General features: G+C 38.2%; 3 protein-coding genes across 3 annotated transcripts; 1 reads left to right on the top strand and 2 right to left on the bottom strand.

Moving 5' to 3' along the window:
• Positions 1–729: 729 nt before the first annotated feature.
• Positions 730–4652, bottom strand: LOC108805975 (alpha-mannosidase I MNS4). Its single transcript, XM_018577981.2, has 16 exons — positions 4319–4652; positions 3994–4113; positions 3823–3915; positions 3608–3694; positions 3380–3470; positions 3233–3288; positions 2972–3044; positions 2734–2843; positions 2403–2542; positions 2221–2302; positions 2030–2143; positions 1870–1949; positions 1643–1778; positions 1470–1540; positions 1166–1394; positions 730–1073 (listed from the first exon to the last, which is right to left on the bottom strand). Exons 1-16 carry the CDS (start codon positions 4460–4462, stop codon positions 804–806), a joined length of 1896 nt encoding a protein of 631 aa, XP_018433483.1. The 5' UTR covers positions 4463–4652; the 3' UTR covers positions 730–803.
• A 13511-nt stretch (positions 4653–18163) lies between these two features.
• LOC108835185 (uncharacterized) lies at positions 18164–19456 on the bottom strand. The gene has a single exon (XM_018608469.2). The coding sequence runs from the start codon at positions 19454–19456 to the stop codon at positions 18164–18166; it is 1293 nt and encodes a 430-aa protein (XP_018463971.2).
• A 3091-nt stretch (positions 19457–22547) lies between these two features.
• On the top strand, positions 22548–23297 carry LOC130495653 (uncharacterized). The gene is made up of 2 exons (XM_056987080.1): positions 22548–22712; positions 22839–23297. The coding sequence occupies exons 1-2, from the start codon at positions 22548–22550 to the stop codon at positions 23295–23297; spliced, it is 624 nt and encodes a 207-aa protein (XP_056843060.1).
• The last annotated feature ends 56 nt before the right edge of the window (positions 23298–23353 follow it).

Genomic DNA, 23353 nt, shown 5'->3' with positions numbered 1-23353 from the left:
AAATTGACATCCGCGCGATCGAGCGGGTCGAAAATCTAGTATTTAATTATTTATGAAGTGATTTAGTTTATGTGTCAGTTTTTCCATGGTTTTAGTTTTTTTTTTGCTTATCTATACTAATATTTATGAAGTTATTTGGCTTATGTGTCAGTTTCTCTATAGTTTTAGTTAAATGTTTTAAATAATTTTAATTAATAGTTTTACTTATTTATTATGTTTTAATTGTTTTTTAGTTAGTAAGTTTACTTATCTGTTATTTTAAACTTACTTGTTATATATCTAAATATTTTTCGTTGGTTATTATATCGTTAAATAATATAACCGTGTGATAAACATAAATTCATTCATTGAATAGTTGAATAATGTTATAGATAGTCCCGACTATGAGAACCATTACGTTAAGGAAAATATTTATTATACCGACTCAATAGCTATATATCATTCAAGTTTTTTTTCATTTTCAAATCAAAAGCTACAACAAATCTCAAAAAATTTCAGGAAAATACTAACTTGAAAACAATGTCTTTTTGAAACGAAAACCCGCCTCTAATTTTCGTGGCTGTTATGAAATAACCACAATTTTGCCACGAAAACTGCCCTAATTACTTCTACATCCAAACCTTATCTTTTTGATGCAATTGATTATGATCTAGAAACCTTTTATCATAATGTTTTTTGTTGAATTTAAATTAACTCAAAGAAAGATCAGAAAGCTAAATGCACCCAAACTGTTAAAAGGCAGATCAGATAAAGCAAAATTGTAATCTTTCCTTTTGGAACATCTGAATATATTAGAGGGGACACTAAGAAGAGTACACTCTTTTATCATCAGTTTCTGACTCTAACAAGGTTAACTCTTGACCGGTTTGGTCGCTGCTACTACTACCACCATCAGAGATACTCCTAAAACCTTCTTCTTGTGGTCTCTTTGCCACGGTTTGATCAGAGACCAATACAATGGAGCGGCTTGTAATAACCGGTTTAGGTCGTTTAACATCTTCAGGTTCTGTCTTCTCAGGCAAAACATAAGACAAACCGTATTTCTGAGCATGAGCTAGTCTTGGACATAAACCCTAACGAAAAACCAAACCAAAAAACAGATGAAAAACTGACTTTTGTTGTAACATGATCGAAACGAAAGAAAGGATCGAGATCTTTTGCAAACCTTTATTAAACCGGTAACAGGAAAAGACTCGTGGTAAGGATAAATGTTACTGTGATGATGACCAAGCTCGATTCCAGGGACTTGATGATCATCGTTACTATACTCTTCTTGTTGTCCTAACTTTGTGGCATTGCGTGGACAATATCCGCCTAAGTATGAGCAGTGTTCTCGAGCTAGAGATATTTGCGGTGTTAATGGTAATAGATGACCTTCAGTGCTAAAGATGTACCTGACGATTTAAAGTAAAACAAGATTAGTAATTGTGAACTTTTTTAAAGAGACTATTGTGGGGGGTTTTGTTTACTTGTAAGGGCCATTGTCAACAAGGTTGTCTGAGTCAACAGCTAAGTCAAACAGCAGCCATAAGTACTTTACCTGAAATATTTTTGAAATGCAAAAAAAACAGGTAAGGTAATTAAAGCAAATCCATATTTGAGAAACATAGTTGTTTTTTTTAAAAAAAAAAAAAAAATTTACGGTTTCTGCGAGGAAGAAGCTCTCCATGTGATCTTCTTGTTTATGAAGTTCAACATCTGTGATGTGACAGTAACCGCAAGGACATTTTGCCCCGTATTGCAAACTTGCCACAAAGTCACGTCCTGCATCAAGATACCTGTTGTAAAAAAGGAAGAAGATGTCTTTGAGCTTCTTGGGATACATTTTTTACCAATCATAAAGGATAAGAATTGACTTAATTGGATAACCTGGGATCCCTGGTAGCTTTGTATAGCCAATATGTGCTCTCAATTAATTCCGGCCTCAGTGGATAACTCTTTTGACCATACTGTTATGGCAAATGAAAGAGTTGTAACATCAAAAAAAAAGAGCAATCATGGAGACACTTATAAATTAAGATAGAGCCACCTGGACACTAAGCGTAGCAAGATTGAAACCCTCGGGAGTGAAACCATATCGTTTCCAGACGCTAAAGAAGGCAGTGTGAGTTCTAATCGCCGGATCAACATCTCCTGCTAATACCTTTTTGAGAGAGAGAAACAGTATAGTTTTAATTATCTGACTTGACAATATTTAACAGTTTACAATCACTTATATACCTGAAGTCCTGGCCAGAAAGCTTGAAGGCTGTTGAAAACTGGCCAAACAATAGCTCCGGAATCCATATTTACCTCTACATACCTAGGACAAAACTAGAAAAAAAACAATATAGTCCAAACATAGGGAGTGTGTGTTTTTTCAATTTTTCGAATATACAAAAAGATTTAAAGAAAAGCTTTACCAAGGATCCTTGTGAAGGTGGTGCATTGCAGACCCGTAGGCTTCTTGAAAGATGTATAAATATTCCTCATCACCAAATAGTATATAAGCCTTGAGGAGATACTCATAGAAGGAATCAATACTTGTTCCTATACCAGCATCCTGCCATGTAGACACACTGCCCTTCAGAACATGGGTGATGAAAGACAAGACCAATTGTTTTGTGGAAGCAAAGTTCCCAGTCAATGGAATGAAAAAGTTATTAGCTGAAGTATGCCAGAAACTGTAGTACTTCTTGTAACATATAAAGGACCCTTTTAAATTCAATTTTATAGACGAATATAAGTGGTTACCTTCTGTGTCCATTCACCTGTAAAGACATTGATGTGAGCACCAACTAAGTCGAGACTTGAACGACGTGCCCATAGTCCCCTCACCGCATTCTTTGCAACTTGTTCGAAAACTTCAGTATAACAAAGTTGGAACACCAAGTAAGAGCATGAAAAACACACACAGAACAAACTATTAAACCAAAACATCTTTACACCTTGATAAGACATGAAATACAAAAAGCTCAAGAGCTTCACTGACCAGGATCATTTGTTAAACGACTGAGCACGCCAAACTCCAAAGTCAAAGTAGCACCACCAGCAGTTGAGGTTATCTGAAAAACAAAAATGTAACACTATATGAGTTCAAAGATAAGATCAGGAAGCTGGAAATGAGGAGTAGGGTGTCAACAATTTAAAAAGTTCAGAGCCAAGCCAGCAAAACTAATTTTCGTTTGTCCCAGTGGCATCACAGACTAATTAATTAAACATAGTATGAAAGAGTAAGAAGATGTTTTTTTGCCTTGCTTTCATGTTCGTCAACACCATACATCAAATTAACAGATCCATATGGGATTCCTGCAGAGGAAGAGAAGGAATGAGATGACAAAAGCAATTTCACATATTCATATAATGGACAACAGCTTATTAACTAACGAAAAGCAAATACCAGTGGGTGTATCAAATGCAGGAAGCATTCTCCGTGTCAAATCCTCAGCCAGGACTAGTAACTCATTGTCATAAGATGGAATTCTCATGCCCTGCCATCAGATACGATTCGACTCAAACAACCAAAACCAAGGAGGTTTTTTCACATATAGCAGAAGACTGTACAACTATCTTTGGTATAAGATGAAATCACGACTGGAGGAATAGCTAAGCAAGAAGAAGAAAGTACCGTTGCATAATCACTTGCAATCAGATGAGCAGATAGCAAACCTCCAAGGACTCGGATAGTTGTCTCGAACACAGATACAGTTTTATTCTGCAGTTAGAAAAAAACGAAGAAAAGCCTTTGTATGAGTTACAAAGAAAGATGAAATGTGAACATATTGGAAACTTTGATGTTGCTAGGAGAAAACAAAAAAAATGTAAGTTGTAACCATGACTCACTATATTAAACTGAAGATGTTTACCAATCCATTGAACAGAAGAAGTGAAGCGCTCTCGGTCACCAAGCAAAGCTAATGTATCCAACGAGTCAATCTAACACAAGTCAAAACATCCTCAATATGGTTTTTACATATCACAAAGCCTAGTAGAAGATTAAAGATGACAGCATACCAGAGTCAACGCATAGCCTCCAAGAGTATCTTCTCCTTGACAGGACAAAGGTTTCAACTCATCGAGTGGAAACGCATTGTTCATATATCCATCAAAGGCATGATAAAACATCTCCCGTACCTACCACTCAACATTGATCAAATTAGGCCATTATCGACAACCAACAGCTACTTTATTTTTGCACAACAACTGTAATGTCATTATTCTCAAGAGGCTTAAGAATTTAGGTCCAAAGTTGAAGACTTTTCAAGCCCCAGAAAGCTAAAGTGACTGATTTATTGACCAACTCAAAATCAAGATCTAATGTTGAGGAAAGGGTGGTTACCTCGTCTCTAAGCTGTTTAGCTTCGTGAGGCTTAACACCTTCGGCGGAAACTCCATGATGATGATCACCAACAAAGGCCGAAAGCGTCAGAGAGATGAAGATGGAATAATAACAAAGCCACCTCAACAAGTTTGATTCCATCATCAAAATCGTTTCTTTCTTTTTTTCACAGTAATATATATATATATTATAATAAAAATCAGATTCTGGTGTGTAGAATGAATCCGAGACAGCCCTGGACGGATCTAATTGTCCGAGGGGATTCAACTGCGGTCATGCGCTGCCTCTCTCCCTTCTATCCAGATTCAATCTTCTTTTCCTCTTTTTTTTTCCCCTTTTTCTTTTAAAATGTTTTACTATTTTTTTATTTCTTTTTAACCATTAAAACTAATCAGTCAAAGAAAAACGAATTGATTTCCTTCTTAGGTTATGATCATGAGTAACATAAACTCATTTATAGGGTGAAAATAATATATTTTTCTAAATAGAAGAGCTCTATTTATAAAAAACATATATTAAAGCAAAAAAAATTGTTATAGTAAAAAATATATTTTAGAGAAAAAATATAGAAATATACATTGAAAATGTTCTAACCCCCATAAATTTCGTAAAAAAAATTCATTGAACAAAAAGAATATGTATATTTTTAAAAAATCTATGAAAGTATATGTGCTGCTTAAAGTTAGGGATTTAGTTCATGTGTCCACATTTTAATATATTTCATCCTGTATTTCAAGTGGACTGAGTATGATAAAGCAAGGGGAAGGAAGATGATACACGTGAGTGGATTTGAAAGCATAATGTTAAAATTCAAGGAGTCACAACAACCTGGCTTGTCTAACAAATGGATCAAGTGGATAGACGGTGGTTTTACAACTTTCCATTTCAAAAGCAAAAAGCAACCAATATCTGTCTCTCTGCATTCCAATGACCACACCAAATCTATATATATGTATGCATTTGATCCAATCAAAGAGATCGCTGCAGCAAGTAAGAATCAGACGAGTGTGTTTTTGGAGAAGCTGAGAACCAGATCACGCCTGCAAAAACAGCAAACAGATGGCTCAACCTTTATGTTTACAAACAGACCTTTGACGAGATGGTTTTAAGTTTTAACATTCAAAAAGAACCTTTTGTGCTACAATCTAAACTGCCCTGTTGTGTTGCTTCTTCTTCTTTGGCCGTCCCTTCCTTTTGGGTTATGAGCATCAGAATTAGAGCTCAAGTTGCTACTCTGACTGTTATACGAAGTTACTGTTACGGTTTTCAATAACCGCTTGTGTTACACAAAGATCGCAATGTGTTACACACGAATACGATAGAAAGAATAAGAAAAATGGTTCTGAATAATACTTTGTATAATATTGAGATTCTTTGATAATGTTTACAACAAATGATTGACCTTTATATAGAGATTGAATCATTGCATTTACAAGAGACACAACTCTTTATAATAGAGACACAACTCTTCATACTAAAAGACACAACATGAAGAGTTACAATTCTTTGTGTAATAACTAACTTATTTAAATGTATTAAGGAGAGATTAGATTATAACACTCCTCCTTAATCATATCTCAACTTTACTCCAAGCTGCTTCCTAAGATCTTCAAACTTTGAACCGCCCAATGCCTTTGTGAGAATGTATGCGACTTGATCATCTCCTTTGCAATACTTCAGTTCAATGATTCCTTTCTGTTCAACTTCCTTCACGAAATGGTACTTGATCTCTATGTGCTTCGTCCTTCTATGTTGCACAATATTCTTCTCAATTGCTATTGCTGATTTGTTGTCACATAGGATCGGAATGCCTCCTTCAAACTTATGTCCAAAGTCTTCAAATAACCTTTTGTAACCACACAGCTTGATTTGCTGCTGCACACACGGCTATGTACTCTGTCTCAGCCGTTGATTGTGCCACTGTTTGTTGTTTGCTTGACTGCCAACAAAACATGGCTGAACCAAGAGTAAACACATAACCTGAAGTGCTCTTCTTGTCTTCCTTAGAACCACTCCAATCGCTATCTGTGTAGCCAATAAGTTTTGGTTCCTTCACACTTGTGAAGTACACTCCAAAGTTGATGTCCTTTGACATATCTTAGCACCCTTTTGGCTTCTTGGTAGTGCTTCATGCGCGGTGATGACATGTATCTTGAGAGATAGGCGCTTGCATACATCACATCAAGTCTTGATGCACACAAGTACAAAAGCCCTCAACAATGCTTCTATACTTAGTCGGATCTCCATACTCCTTGTCATCCTCAACTTCTTTCTTTTGTGGTGTAAGTGGATTGCTTACACTCTTGCTTCCACGCATCACAAACTTATCAACAAGTTTGTTTGCATATTTTTCTTGTGAAAGAAATATGCCTCCATCATCTTGGATTACTTCCATTCCAAGGAAGTAGTTTGACAATCCAATATCCACCATCTCGAACTCTTTCTTCATATTCTCGTTGAATGTGTTGATGATCTCAACATTGTTTCCAGTGATGATTATATCATCCACATATAAACCGATCAACACATCTCCTCCTTGCTTCATGATGTATAAGGCTGCATCATTCATACTTCTCTCAAACCCGTTTTGAAGAAAGAATGAATCTATCCTTCCATACCATGTCCTTAGGGCTTGCTTTAAACCATATAAAGCCTTGTGTAGCCTCAACACCTTCTGTTCCTTTCCTTGCGTCACGTACCCAAGTGGTTGTGTGACATACACTTCTTCCTTCAACTCCCCATTGAGAAAAGCTGACTTCACATGCATTTGATACAACCGCCACTTCATCTGAGCTGCATATGCGAATATGGCTCTTATTGTATCATGTCTTGAGACAGGGACAAACATCTCAAGGTAGTCAACACCATATTCTTGAGAGAATCCTCTTGCAACTAGTCTTGCCTTGTGCTTGATGTGATTGCCGTTGGCGTCGGTCTTGATCTTGTAGATCCACTTCATACTTATCACATTCTTCTTCTCTGGCTTGTCTACTAGTTCCCATGTATTGTTCTTCTCTATCATGGCGATTTCTTCATTCATGGCATTTCTCCATTCCTTCTTACCACACGTTTCATCATAAGTGTATGGTTCTTCTTGTGCATGAAGACAAGCTTTTATTGCTTGAGCCGCCTCATAAAACTCCACTCTTGGTGCCTTTTCCATGATCTCAGCCATGGACTTGAACTTCTTTGGTGGCTCAGAATCTTCTTCATCTTCATCACTTGTATCAGGATCATTATTTTGAATGAAAACATGATTAAAAGTACCTTCGGGTTGTTCCTTTGGCGATTGAGTGTCTTCCATAGACAAATCCAATGTCTTCCTAACTTCTTCTCGCCTCTTCCAATCCCACTTCTTGTTTTTTTTCAAACTCTACATCTCTTGATACTTCAATCTTCTCATTCTCCAAGATGAGAACTCTATAGCCTTTGGGTTGGTTGCTATATCCAACAGAGACTCCACGTTTTGCTTTGACATCTAACTTTCTCCTCTTTTGATCTGGTACATGTATGTAGCATAAACTACCGAACATTCTTATGTGTGACACATCAGGTTTATGTCCACACCACTTCTCTATAAGAGTGACATCATCTTCTATTGCCTTTGATGGTAGACGGTTCAGAAGATATGAAGCAGTGTATACCGCCTCTGCCCATAACTTGAGCGGTAAGTCTTGCTCTGCCAACATCGTCCTAACCATCTCCACTAAGGTCCTATTCATCCTCTCTGCTGCACCATTTTGTTGTGGTGAATAAGGCAAGGTAACTTGCTTATTGATTCCTTCTTCTTCACAGAACCGGTTGAATTCTTGTGAAGTGAACTCACCACCTCCATCTGATTACAACGTCTTGATGGTACTACACGATTGCTTCTTTACCATTGCTTTGAACTTCTTGAATATTGAGAAGATTTCTGACTTTTTCTTCAAGAAGCATACCCAACACATGTGAGTATAGTCATCCAAGAACAGCAAAAAATATCGGCTTCCATCAAAAGATTGGTGCTGCATCGGCTCACATACATCTGTATGCACAACCTCAAGATTTTCACTTGTCTTAGTTTGAGATTCTTGTGGAAACCAAAATTCGCACCGTCAATATTTCGTATAATTTAGGAAACTAGAAAAACCCTAATTTCCCAGAGGTCCCGGATTTCTGAGAAACCACACGTCAAGTAATCAGAACACGACAATAAACGAGAAACAAAGTAAAAATCGTAAAAGAAAGCAAGAAGGATTTTTATTCTGAATCTGCGTATGAGCGTAACAACAACAAGGAAACATGCTTCGGCTACGAGAGCTGTCGGCGAGATCCCTAGTTCTAATACCCGAAGGTGGCTAAACCTAATTGAGTCACAGCTCGAAAAACAAAAACGGAAAGTTGCCTAAAATGCTCTAAGTGCTAAGTTTGCTCTGAAATATCTCCCCATATGCCTCTCGCATTGAACTCCTTATATACTCCCTCCAAAGTCGGTTTACGCTTCCTCCTTTTGCCCTTAAGCCGTCATAGTCGAAAAATGGGAATATTCCATTTTTTCCGATCTTCATGATTATTTGCGGAAAGTTTCCATTTATCCGCGGAAACTGATGCTTATCTTCCAAGCATAAATCGTCATAAAGTTTATGGGTTTTAAGAAATCGTAAGTGGGCTTCGAATCAAGTTTAGGATCCTTTGGGCCGTCTTTTCGATATGAAACGTTTTTACGATTTCTCCGATAAAGTTAAGTTTCCGCGGTTTTATCGTAAACCGAACGGACGATCCCATTTGATCGAGAGATCAAGAAATGGTTAGTCGTGAGTTGCGGAGAATGGCTATACGGATAGTCGAGAATGCATAATTTTACGTCTTATCGTCATTTCGGAAGACTTCGGACGTTTCGAAAAATGATCGATATACGAATGTTCGATCGCTATAGCGACCGAGCTGCATCCGAGACTCGGTGTCTCGTGATTCGATCGCTATAGCAACCGAGCTCTTGTTCGTGACCCGATCGCCATCGCGATCGGGTTTGTGCCGTGGACTGAACTCCGTTGTCCAAGCGTCCGAAGTCGTTGCGAGACTACGGCACTCTTAGGATGCTTGTTTGCGGATGTTTGGACCTTTGATAACATCTTACCGTTGATTTAAGAAATCGTTACTTTCTTAAATCGTTGATTTCTTAAGTCGTTGATTAAGAAATCGTTGATTTCCTAAGTCGTTGATTAAGAAATCGTTAATTTCTTAAGTTGTTGATTAAGAAATCGTAGCTTTAGAAATCGTCAATATCTTAAATCGTTGATTAAGAAATCGTTGTTTTTAGAGAATCTCTGTCTTAAAACAAGATTTTTCCGCTAGTTTTTCGTATAAGTTTTTCGTATAAGTTTTTCTTTTCTCGAAAACGTAGAAATTCTTAAGTAAATAATTTTTAACGGAAATTTGGATGCCAACTTTGCCTTGTCCGATTTCGACCCCAACAATTCTTTTGGGAAGCTCTTGTGTGATTGCTTTCCAAGTCTACACGCCTCACATGTTTCCTTCTTGACTTTAAACTTTGGTAACCCCTTTAACAAGTCTTTGTCTTGCATTTGTTGCAACTTTTTGTCGCCTACATGACCAAATCTCTTGTATCATGTCTCCATTTTTCCTTGCTCACTTGCGCTCATGGCTTCTTCCTGAGCCGGCCTCATCCTGATCCTGTAGCTCTTGTGAGTCATTGGGATATCCATTATCCTCCTTCCTTTTGCGTCATCTTTGATGCATCTCTTCTCTTAGAACTTCACCCGGTATCGACTTGAAACAATTTGCGGAACACTCAACAAATATTTCGCCAAACTCGGAACCAAGAACACATTTCTGATGGTCCTCTTGCCACCATTAGTCATGACGGTAATATCTCTTTTACTGGCTGTCATGACTATGCTATCATCTCCGATTTTTATCAGAACCTTGATACTCCTATCAAGCTTTGAGAAATAATTCTCCTCCTTTGTCATATGATTAGTTGCTCCACTGTCAACTAACCATACATCTTCCATCACTGTTGTTGCTGCTTCACTCGCACTGAACAACATGTGATCTCCATTCAAGTCTTCTTCTTCAAGACTTAGATGTGCTTTCTCCTTTTTCTTTGAGTAGCACTGATTCACAAAGTAGCCTAACTTACCACAGTTGTAACACTTCTTGTTACTCTTGTGATCCTTCTGTGGATCATCGTTCTTCTGTTTCTTCAGACACTCACTCTCAGTGTGATTGTTCTTCCTGCATAAACCGCACCACTTCTTGCCTCCACGACGGTTTGAGTTTTCTTGTGTGACACCAAAAATTTTCTGTTTAACACGAGCATCGAATGCTCCTTCACTTGTGCTTTCTTCTCTTACAGCCAGCCTTACTTCATGAGCCTTCAAGATACCGATCAAATCTGCCATCTTTGTTGAAGTCAAATCGCTTGTTTGCTCCAACACACTGACTATGCTATCGAACTTGGCTGGGAGAGAGATGAGTATATTTTGTATGAGTTGGATGTCTGTCTTCTGTTCTCCATGATAAGTTAATTGATTTGCCAAGGCAATTAAATTATCTGTGAAGACCTTGATGTCTTCATTCTCATACATCTTCAGATTTTCAAACTCCCTTTGCAACGTTTGAAGCCGAATCAAACGGACTTGAGGAGAGCCTTGATACACTGCCTTCAATGCATCCCACGCCTCTTTAGATGTTGTTGCTGTTGCGATCCGTGAGAAGATATCATCCGATACGGCAGTTTTCAAAATTTGCAAAGTTATTGTATCGTTCAACATTGCTTCTTCTCTAAGCGATCTTTCCCTTGCTGTCTCATGGGTTTCATTCGCTTGTGCTGGTGGGGCTTCCACGCCTTCTTCAACCACAGACCATAACTTCCTGGTCTTGAGAATGGTTGTCATCTTAATGCTCCAGAAGTTATACTTCTCCCTATCGAATATGGGTATGACTTGATTTTGATTTTGCATCGTTTCTTATCCTTCTGATAAATCGTATGCAAAAATCCTCTAGACTTCTATTCTTCACGCAATGTCTCTCTCTTACTATTTCGTTTTTTCTGTCCTCTCAAACGTGAGGCTCTGATACCATGTTACGATTTTCAATCACATTGTGTTACACAAAGATCGCAGTGTGTTACACACGAATACGACAGAAAGAATAAGAAAGATGGTTCTGAATAATACTTTGTATATTATTGAGATTCTGTGATAGTGTTTACAACAAATGATTGACCTTTATTTAGAGATCGAATCATTGCATTTACAAAAGACACAATTCTTTATAATAGAGACACAACTCTTCATACTAAAAGACACAACATGAAGAGTTACAACTCTTTGTGTAATAACTAACTTATTTAAATGTATTAAGGAGAGATTATATTATATAACTTAACAGTTACGTCAGCACGTCTGGTGTTATTTGAGGACTCACTTCTTCTGTTGCAAGTGTTTCTTGAGGATGAAGTCAACTCATTCCTCTGCAAAGACGAATTCTTCCTAACATTTGGTCCAAACCTTGCTGGTGATGGCATTAGAACCCTGGCAGAGTTTTGCTTTTACAAGATTTCAAAAGGTTCCAGTTTTTTTCTTTCTTTTGAACAGCTAAGATTATATCAAGAAAGCTCATCATTTTCCTTTCATGACTAGACATTCCAGATGTTGCTCTACTAGACGCAGCCTCCCTACTACTTACTTTGTGCTTTTATCAGTCAATTCATCATCTGCGTCAGCTTCATTTCTTGAGCTTCCTTTGTCAAAGAAGCAATCATCACTATGTTCCAGAAGACCATCACCTTCACTCCCATAACATCACAACGTTAACATTGATCATCATTCAATAGTTTACAAATAAGCATCTCTACATAACATTTTTACTTTCTAATTCTTTCCCACTAGCAGCAGCAACAATAATATTGGCTTTGATCTGCTTCCGCCTTTTACTTCTCCGCTCAATCACTTCTGAATCCTCCATTAAATAGAGATACATACTTCTCACTCTTGGAGAAGAACACATTTACTTAAACATAAATTTTAGTACTTATTACCAGAACCAAATAAAACTTTTTGATATCGAATGTGCCTTTTATTTATGTTGCTACAACAAAACTATTTACAAAGATGTCATTATTTTTTAATGCTATGTAAGAAAAAAGCAGGTGTTATTTAGAACATTGGTGATGTGTATTAATGAATTCAGCTGTAGTGGTGATATTGACGACTGAGTTATGAGTACGTTGCAGCCATTAGTGACAACTGATTTACAGACATAAGTTACGGCTGATTTATACATTGGTAGACTGATTTATGTTTCTTCAGCTTATTTAATGACATCGTCTCGCTGAGTTATTAAATTTATAGCTAACTTATGAGAGATGGTTACAACTGAGTTACATATAATCAGCCGTAATTGGTTGGATTTATAGTAAACTCAGTCTAATTATGGTTGACTTAGTATCAAAAGGTTAATTACTAGAATAGACGGCTATTTGACGATGTGGCTCACTTAATATTTTTCAGCTTAATTACGGCTAATTTTTAGCGAAAGATTAATTACTGAAATAATATTCACTTTGCGGCAGACTTACATAATAGTTGATGACTGATTTATTGAGGCTGAGTTATGTGTTCGTTTGGCGGCTGGCTTATCACTTTTCCATGTCATGAGCTCCGATTTTCAATGTCATCAGATCTTATTTGTCATGTCATTATTAACCTTAAAACAATTAAATTAGGGTTTATGTTACAAATGCGTGTTTTCTTCTTCATTTTCTTCATCTATCTTCTTCATTATTATTCTTTTCATTCATCTTTCTCTGAGATCTTATGGATACGGTGAATCTCTAAAACACAAGACAAAGATTCACCGACGCTACCTTATAAGAAGAGATCTCATAACTTGTCGATGAGCGAATTTAAAGAAATTTGGAGGTTCTAAGGTTGAAGATGTGTTCGCTAAATCTTGCGGTAGGAAAATGGTACGAGAGCAAACAAAAAAGGAAGGCCTAAGAAATATACGATGAAATCTACTTTGAAAGTTTCCATTGAGAATAAACATCCTAAGAAAGAACACATATGTTCTCGTTCTCAGATGTAAAAGTGTTGTATGGATGTTACTGTTTTTTGTATGAATTTTGCTTATATGAATGTTAGAGTTTTCAATGTATGAATTCTACTTACAGCCGAGTTATGGTTTGGACACAGCTTAGTTATGGTTAAATTACGACTAAGTTATGGTTGAAATACGATTGAGTTATTGTTAAATTATGGCTGAGTTATGGTTTAGTTACGGTTGAGTTATAATTAAATTACGGCTAAGAAGACAAAGAAGATGATGAATCTGAAAGCTGATTTAATATTTTCGACTAATCGGATGGTTCATCATCTGAAGATGATAACTTTAGTTCACACGGTGAGTCTCCAACACAAGATGAGATATGGCGAATACAAATGGATTTCTAAGACTGATTTAACTTTAAGGTTGAGTTATGCATATTTTATGGCTGAGTTATGATTACAATACTCTTGATTTGTAATTAAATTACGGCTGAGTTATACATATTTTATGACTGAGTTATGTATATGTTATGGTTACAATACGGCTTCATTATAATCAAAGGCTGAGTTATGGTTTTTAGTACGGTTGAGTTATGATTACAATATGACTGAGTAATGTATACAATATGGATATAGTAGAAATAAAATTTCCACTACCTCTAAAAAACGAATCAAAAGGACCAAGTCGAGCAAAAAAAAGTTTTAGCACTCAAAATTTATCATCTTAACTTAAATTGAATCCATAAACCGAAAGAAAAACTAAAAAGACAAATCTAGAGATTAGGAATCAAGAGACATCATTAACATAAACAACATAGATCTTTAAAAACTCAAATATTTGAGACAGATCTACTGTCATCGTCTTCGATGGTGGTCGGTTAAAGAAGAAGCTTCTTCTCCTCTAGTGTCATGTTTGGTGGTCCTACCCTCTCTCATCATTTTTTTCTTGCAAAAAAAGAAAGAGTCAAAGATAGAGATGAAGAGGCTAAGTCATGTAAATTGTAAGAAAAAGAGAGAATGATTTTTGGCTTTTAGATTTCATTTAATGAATGGCCATAAATTGTGATCTTATAAAAAAGGATTAACCAATGAGAAAGAAAGGTGAAGATAGACAAAAAGATAATTTTGAACCTTTATATTAAAATCAATCAATGATCATAAAAATAAAGATTAAAGTTTTAACATTTTATTTAGAGTTTAAGGATGAGTTGTGTCTCTTTGAGGCGACACAAGATGGAGGAGGAGCTGTGTCACAATAAGGCGACATGAGATGACGGAGGATTTTTGTCGCCATGAGACGACATGAAGCGAAGAGGAATTATGTCGCCATGAGGCGAGATGATGCGGAGAGGTAGTGATGTAACCTAGTGGCGACAAGGAGTGGAGAGTTGGTATGTGGTCTTTCCATGATGGCAAGACAGACCGGTGACAATGAGACGATGAGAAGTTGAGACGCGGCGGTTTTTCGTTTTATCATGTTTTCAGAATTGTTTGTTAAGAGATCGAGTATATTTTTTCGTGAGAACTTGTTGTTTGATCGTTTTTTTATTATTTTTCGAATAATACGAGGCTTTATTTCTTACATCCTCTCTAATTCTGAAAAGTGAAAGTTTCTTCGAGAGTTTCTAGATATTAGTTCCGTTGTAAAATATTAATTTTAAACATTATCTAATTATTTTCAAGAATTTGTATTTATTAAATTTAATAAACAATGATTTAGGATTTAGAAATAATATGTATAAAGTAATTAGCCAAGGCTTATAATTTTTTTACATAAAACAATTATAAGGGATTATAAAGTTTTTAAAGCGTTATTAATTACTTGCATTATTTTATGAAAATCAATTATTATAATTCATAAAAGAAAGTGTTATGATTTATAGAGGCAAGTACATGACTTTTAAATAAATATAAAATAATTTATAAAGTGTTATAAAATCAGTGATAAATTTTTAATGAAAAAACAATGATATGCAAATGCTTATAAATTTGTAAAATAATTATATGTAATTAATTAAGGGTTATTAAATGTTTTATGTAATAGATATTGTATAGGGTCCATAAAAATACATGGATTTTTCATTACTAAATATTATAAAACCAAATTATAGTAAACTTGACTATAAATGTAACAACCTGTCCTGCGGAACCACTTGTCCGTAGACCCAAGATCACATCGCTGCAGCGCACCGACCCCAATCCCTCCATTATAAATTCTCATTAACTCCGTAATTAGATTGTTGGTGAGGTTCGAGCTCCCGACCTCACCCTTCACCTTTTTGATCGTCTTTTCATTAATTTCAAAGACCAAAGGGCAACAAAAGTGACACAGTTTAGCTCAATTTTAAATATAACACGTGCTAACAAACGAAAAATAAGACCAGCACATGGCAAAGACGTGTACCACCTTTAAAAGCTAATCAACACGTGCCAAGCATCTGACGAAGGAAGTGAGCCACTACTTCGTACACTATGAGACATCTCTGACCATCCTACTTGCGCAGCATGAATCAAGAGAGCATCTCTGATCTTCTTTGACACCGTGAGAACCAATTATAAGTATCACTGTAAGCACCTTTGCAGCTTTGCTCGATCAATATGGAGTGTAATCTAGTCATCAATTTAAGTCAAATAAATAACTTAAGGCATTTAATGATTTCAACTTGAATCAGTTTCTTTTGTAACTGTTTGAATCAGTTTCGTGGGAGGGTAATTCAGTTTCATTCTCTGCTTTTTCTTTCTTTTTGTATATATACTTTAGATCAAATTGAATTACTCTAGGAAACAGAGTCGATGCATGTCGCTTAATTTGATCTAAATTCATTTTCTTCAGAGTTTCCTGAATCGACGGCTATCTTCTTGTATATTGGATGCATTGAGAGATGCAATCTAAGTCCCACATTGGAGAATTAGACAAGAAATGTCTAATATATAAAGAGAAGTCTAACTCTAATTAGTACGAGGCCTTTTGGGATAAAAACCAAAAGTAAATCCATGCGGGCTTGCTATTAAGGCCCAAAATGGACAATATCGTACTAATCGGATAAATAGAGTTGGACATGGGCTTTCACAATCCCAACAATTGGTATTAGAGCGGTTGACGAGAAATCTGGAAGAAGACCTAAATACCCTTCGAGAAAAGAATGGATATATCCTATGAGTTAGGAATGATGAGAGGTGTATGTGGCAGAGATCGAGTCAGAAGATCATGGAACCTGTGATGTTGGAGGACGAGGATCATCCTCAATTCGATGGAGGAAAGGACACGAGATGAATGTGATCCTTAGATTGAGGGGGAGAATGAGAGATGCAATCTAAGTCCCACATTGGAGAATTAGACAAGAAGTGTCTAATATATAAATAGAAGTCTAACTCGAATTAGTACGAGGCTTTTTGGGATAGAAACCAAAAGTAAATCCATGCGGGCTTGCTATTAAGGCCCAAAGTGGACAATATCGTATTAATCGGATAAATAGAGTTGGACATGGCTTTCACAATCCCAACATGCATGTCAATTTGATCTGAAGTCACTTTCTTTCTTTGATTCTTAGTAGCAAATGTTTGTGTAGAATTACTTGATCTTGGCTCATGCATCTATGCATATGTTTGATTGATTTTTGAATGTTCTTTTTCACTGGTTGTTGATAAGATCATGCGTGGTTTATATATGTGCAATTGTGGGATATTGAATCATTTCAAGCTGTGCGATTGGTTGTACTTGAAGCTACAATTCATTTGGGAAATTGAATGATTTCAAGCTGTTTTGTTGGTTTGATGTTTTGTGATTATTCAAGTTCTTGCAATGTGAAGCTTCATCAACAATATTGTATCTTATGGTGATCCGTCATTTTGATTGGTATGTCTCTATTGTGTCTAAGAACATTGAAAATTTAATTATTAGGAATGACGACATTAATGATTAGCGTTTGCCGTGTGACTATTTTTGTTCCTTTTCTTTGTTTCTAAGGTTTTTTGAGAAGAAGAGATTTCTTTCCTATTTCATTTTAAGGAGTAACCAAGAAAGACGAAAAAAAATTGCCCATTGCCAAAGGTTGCGAAGTAGAAGTCATTTCTGAAGAAGAAGGGTTCAAAGGTTCTTGGTTTAGAGGTATCCTCCAACAAAATCCGTTGGAAATAAAAGGGAAAAGAGCTACGGGCCTGTTACAAAACTTTGCTCGATAAATACGGTATAACTCCTTACACCAAAACTATTGGACAATACTTTATCCGGCCGGTCCAACCAGAGTGTCTGAATGAAGGTGTCATTTTCGTGCTTATGGGAATGATGGATGGTGGAACTGTGTTATCGTAAAGTAACTACCAAATGATACGTTTTTGGTTTAGTTAGATTCTCTACCCGACATATTTAAAATCGACAAAAAACCAATTGAGACCTCATGCTGATTGGACCGGCTCTAAATAGGTCAAAAGCCAAAAAAGATATTTTTTCTTGTTTTATGTCAAATTTTTATAATTTCGGTTTGTTGTGCACTTTAGCTTATATATGTTTATCTTTGGAGATGAAGGAAATGAATGAAGAAAGTTTTAGCACAGGGAAGATGGTGGAAATGACTCGTAAGAGCATGCCCATTAGTGAACCCCAAGGGGGGGGGGGGGGGGGTTCATAGGGATTTTTTTATTGTTTTTGGGTGGGTCCGGGAATAGTGACGAACCCGTATTAATTTTGCTCTTCTATTAGTGAACCCGAAAATGGGGTTCATAAGAATAAAATAATATTTTGTTTTAAAAAAAAATTTATTTAATACAATGGAAATTAAAAAACATACAAAGATTATTCATCTAGATTACCAAATTTGTGCCATATATTTTCAACTAAATCGGCTTTCAAACGATCATGTTTTTGTTGATCCCGAATTTGAGCTTGAATGCCATGCCTATTAACGAAGTTGGAAGGAGAGTCCGTAGGTTGCGAGATTTCCACCTGTGAACTCCTGCTTGACTCTCCCGACTCGAACTCAGATGTATCAGACAGAATATATGAGTTTCGTTCGTTCTCTACTATCATATTGTGTAGTATGACACAAGTTCTCATAATCTTTCCAATCTTTTCCTTGTCCCATAGTAGTGCAGGATTTTTTACTATTGCAAACCTCGATTGCAAAACTCCGAAAGCACGTTCGACATCTTTTCTGGCGGATTCTTGTTTTTCAGCAAAAAGCTCAGCTTTAAGACCTTGAGGTAGTGGAATGGATTGGATAAATGTTGACCATTTCGCATAGATTCCGTCTGTAAGGTAGTACGCCATACGATAATTGTGGCCGTTGACCGTGAAATTAACTTTAGGAGCTCGACCTTGTATAATGTCAGAAAAAACTTGTGACCGATCGAGAACATTAATATCGTTTAGGGTACCTGGTAAACCGAAAAATGCGTGCCATATCCAAAGATCCTGTGATGCCACAGCCTCTAAGACAATGGTCGGCTTTCCGTGACCTCGTGCGTACTGCCCTCTCCAAGACCTTGGGCAGTTTTTCCACTCCCAATGCATACAGTCGATGCTGCCTATCATTCCCGGAAATCCGCGTACCTCTCCGATATCGAGTAATCGTTGAAGATTAGCTGGTGTAGGTTTTCGTAGATACTCATCTCCAAACAATTGTATTATCGCTTCGTTGAACTTCTCCAAACATAAAAGTGCGGTACTCTCACCAAGTCGGAGATATTCGTCATACGTATCTCCCGATTGACCATATGCTAGCATACGTATAGCTGCAGTACACTTTTGAAGTGCAGATAGGCCGTACCTTCCGTGAGCATTTCGTCTTTGACGAAAGTATGGAACTTCATTACTCAGGCGATCGACAATGGAAAGGAACAATGGCTTCGTCATTCGAAAACGCCGCCTAAACATTTCTGGTGGGTATGTAGGATTTTCACTGAAATAGTCATTCCAAAGGTCTTTGTGGCCTTGCTCCCTATGTCTTTCGATATAAGCTCGTCTCTTCGGCTTGTTAATTTGTTGGTCGATGAAATTATCAACTTGTTGGTCGATAAAATTATCAACATGTTCGTCAAACGTATCTTCAATTAGTTTATCTGATGCATCATCTGATGAGAAAGACATCACTTGAACACTTCTTCCTTCATACAAGAAAAAATTTAATTATTCACAAGTTTAATAAGAAACATATTTTTTTTTGAAAAAAAAATAAAATCTTCACTAGTCTAATAAGAAACATATCTTTTTTTGAAAAAAAAATAAAATCTTCACTAGTCTAATAAGAAACATATCTTTTTTTGAAACATATATATTTTTTTTTAAAAGCTTCACTAGTCTAATAAGAAACATATTTTTTATAAAATAAAAAATATAAATCTTCATTACTTTAATAACAAAACATAACTTTTTAAAAAAAAAATATAATAAAATGTGATATCTTGATACTTGTAGTCTATGTAATAAATGACAAAGAGAGATAGAGATTGATACTTGTAATCTTCAAAGTTGTCTTGACAGTAGAGTAAAGAAGAGTTGAGTAAAGTAGAGTAAAGAAGAGTAAAGGAAAGAGTTGAGTAAAGAAGAGACTGAAGTAAAGAGGGGTGTTCGAGAGATGAGTGATAGAGAGAAGAGTGGTAGTGAGCAAATTTATGAAACAAACACCCTGGTAACATATTTGGAGGTTTCTTGTGGAGTTTATCCAGTGCAGCTGTTTCTTCCTCCAAGGTAACATATCTGGAGGCTTTATGAAGAGCATCATCGATAGTCGGGGGAGGATTGAGTGTTAGCTCCGACCAGAATTCCGATTTATACGATAAACCTCTTCTAAGAGCCTCGATGGCGACTTGGTCGTTGGGGTTCGAGAGCTTAGTTCTTACTGCTCTGAATTTCTCGATGTAGACTCGTAGCAGTCTCCCATTCCTTGTCTGACTTTCCAGAGGTCAGCCTCAGATGCTTGCTTCAGGATATGGGTCGAGTACTGCTTCATGAAGGCATTGGTTAACTGATCGAAATTGTCTATCGAGGCTGGCTCAAGACCATAGAACAACTCGAGGACTGTTCCAACCAGGTTTTCGGCGAATGTCCTACAGTACCCTGCTTCGCATTCTTCTTTCGTAAAATGGGCTTTTACGACAGCTAATCGGAAGGCTCTCAAATAGGCCTTTGGGTCGGAGGTCCCATCGTATTCGGGGATTCTAATTTTTCGGGTGTCTCTTATGTAAGAGCTGGCAATTCTGTCAGTGAATAGAGTCCCACGGGTTTCTTCAATCAAGCTCTCGATTTCAGGAGCTGAGCTCGTTGCCTTATGAACTTGAGCATTAACCTTTTGGAGAGCTGCGTGAGTTTGCTTCATATATTTGCGAATGGCGTCAGGCCCCTCTAGAGGAAGGACAATTGGGTCATTTATTAGGTATCTGACGGGCAGGTTCCTGACGGAATCGGGTTCGGTCATTTTCCCATGCAGCTGGTGGGCTAAATCGCTCACTGGCTCTTGGGTTATCGGTATCTGCCATTTGATGTCCGTCCGTATTCGGGGTCAAACTTCTGGTTTGATAAACCGAAGCTGAGGTTCTACCCCCGGATGGGATGGATGCTCCTGCTCCGGACCTGAAAATAGGTGGCGGAGGTGGCAAGCGAGCGCTCTGGTCAGCAATCTGACTGGGCGTAGAGCTGGTTGTCGCTACGTTACTTCCATAGCACTAGTGATGGGCGGATTAAACGCGGGAACTGTCCTAGCATGAGGTGTCTGAAAAGCAGGTCCCCGTTCTTCCGGAACAGTGCTATCAAGGGAAAAATCTAGACGTCCTCGGGAGAACGAGGGGTCGGTCAATCGATCTCGGAAAGTGACTCCCGGACCTCGACGTTGCGGTGGTTGGGTTGTAGCGGTTAGAGATCTAGTTATCTCTTCGAATCGTTGCTGCCGAATGGCTAGCTGTTGCATTGTACGCTCATTCTCTTGAGCTTTGTCTACTAACTGCATCATCATCCGGCGGATCTCAGAAAGTTGAGCCTCCGTTTGATTCAGGGCGGTTTGCTGCTGAGGATTCTCAGTGACTGGAAGCCCAGAGTTAGTTCCACTGGAAGATCTTGGGTTAGCTATTCCAGTGGTAGTCTGGTTCGTTCGAGTGCTAGCCAAAGGCTGCTGCCTAGATCGGTGGTCGCCACGTCGAGGCTCCGGAGTTAGGAGACTAGAGTCTCCATCGTTTGGTGAGCCACCGCTCTGAATCGGGAGGTTAGGGTCAGACGGATTCGTAGCCTGATCGGTTGGATTCATCCTCAAGTGTTTAGAGTAAGTGATTCGATTATCATCCCCACAGACGGCGTCAAATGTGAGGTATTAAGCTCACATCCTAGATTTTAGACCAGGTTAAGATTAGGAAAAGATAATGCGTGCTGAATCCCGATAGAACTTGGGAGAACTCCTTGTGCAAATTCCATGTCTGAGCCTGCCCTTTAAGCCACTCTCTCATTACTTCCCAACGGGCGACGATCTTTGCACCGTTCACAGCCATGGTCATCACGTTATTCAATGTCTCCGCCTCCGTCCGAAGTTCAATGATAGTCTCCTCCAACTCATGCTTCTCTCGGCTGAATTGAAACGACTCAGCCGAAGCAATTTCTACTGAACCCTCGATGGCCCGAATCTTTGCTTGAAGGTCCCTCAACTCCAGTTCCTTCGTAACACGCCTACTCTTCTCCTCAGATAACTGACGGTATAATTCTGAAACCTCGTCTCGATTCATTGCGAACCCTCCTCCACTATTCGGTCCTTCATATGATGCAAATCAGAGAGGACCTGCGTAGGAAAATAAGTCTCATAAACTGCGGGCTCATAATACTAGGTCCTATTTATATCTCACCTGAAGGAGTTCGCCCTGAACCTGCTGAATAATCCCAGAGGAATCCTTGTCCAAGGGAAGAGCCTGCATCCTCGCAAATACGTTGGCATTCAAATCAGCCAGCACGTCAGACAATCCTCCGGGCGAATTTCCGGTCAACGACGGTCGTTGTGAGTGCGTACTTACAACCTCCCTAGGCTTGCCGCCTCGTGATGGAGAGGAATCGCTACCCCTCCTCATCATCCTACGCTTGTTACCGACAGTCACGACTCCATCACCCGAAGCATTCCTGCTAGACGAGTCCCTTCTTGCCGATATAGCATCTGTGGCCTTCTTAAAAGCCACCATCGGATCTTCAGGGTTGCATAGCCCTGAAGATGGAAGTCGCCGAGCTCCTCAAGAAAGGCTACCTACGGGAGTTCCTCTCGGATAAAGCCAAGAACCTTCTAAACAAAGAAGGTCCCGGTCTCCCTATCGAGGCAGCTCTTGCATTGCCACCACAGCAAGACCGGGTGATCCATGTCATTACAGGCGGATCAGAGGTAAGCGGAATTAGCAGTGCTGCAGCCAAGAGAAGTACTCGCAATGCCAGGAACGGCCAAGAGGCCGAGGGTCCCAAGCGCCTACTGCTTGGAACATATGAGATCAGTTTCACTGCAAGGGAGCAGGAGAAGTTCCTCACCCCTCATCATGACGCTCTCGTCATTTCACTTACCATAGCAAACTGCTTGGTCAAGCGAATATTGGTAGATAATGGGAGCTCCAGCAACATAATCTTTCATTCGGCCTTCGCCGACCTGGGTTTGGAACCTACAGCTCTAACCAGAAAGGCAACTCCCCTCATAGGCTTCAGTGGAGAAGTCAAACAAACCTTAGGAGATGTCCTTCTTCCCGTGTATGCCGAAGGGGTAAACCAAGCCACGAAGTTCCTGGTCGTCGACTGCCCCTCATCATACAATGTGATATTGGAAAGGCCTTGGATTCATGACATGGGAGCCGTACCTTCAACTTTGCACCAGATGGTCAAGTTCCCAACCCCTTGGGGCATCAAAGCGGTCAAGGGATATCAAGAGAATGCTAGGTCTTGCTATCAGACTACCCTTAAGGGAAAGAGTCAGGTCTTATAGCAATTACAGAAGAAGCTTACGGCCCCACATACCGAAGAGCCGGAAGTGGAAGAAAT

This window comes from Raphanus sativus, chromosome 6, assembly GCF_000801105.2.
Source record: "Raphanus sativus cultivar WK10039 chromosome 6, ASM80110v3, whole genome shotgun sequence".
Taxonomy (NCBI): Eukaryota; Viridiplantae; Streptophyta; class Magnoliopsida; order Brassicales; family Brassicaceae; genus Raphanus; species Raphanus sativus.
This window is presented reverse-complemented; position numbering and strand designations above follow the sequence as displayed.

What these genes read in the sequence shown, in the direction of transcription:
- LOC108835185 (XM_018608469.2), bottom strand. Translation starts at nt 19,456, where the DNA reads ATGTCTTTCTCATCAGATGATGCATCAGATAAACTAATTGAAGATACG.
- LOC108805975 (XM_018577981.2), bottom strand. Translation starts at nt 4,462, where the DNA reads ATGATGGAATCAAACTTGTTGAGGTGGCTTTGTTATTATTCCATCTTC. An exon ending in AACATCTTCAGTTTAATATA is followed by an intron (nt 3,695 to 3,822) that starts GTGAGTCATGGT and finishes TTCTAACTGCAG; the next exon opens with AATAAAACTGTATCTGTGTT. An exon ending in CTGTTACCGGTTTAATAAAG is followed by an intron (nt 1,074 to 1,165) that starts GTTTGCAAAAGA and finishes GTTTTTCGTTAG; the next exon opens with GGTTTATGTCCAAGACTAGC.
- LOC130495653 (XM_056987080.1), top strand. Translation starts at nt 22,548, where the DNA reads ATGGAAGTCGCCGAGCTCCTCAAGAAAGGCTACCTACGGGAGTTCCTC. An exon ending in TCATTACAGGCGGATCAGAG is followed by an intron (nt 22,713 to 22,838) that starts GTAAGCGGAATT and finishes GCAAGGGAGCAG; the next exon opens with GAGAAGTTCCTCACCCCTCA.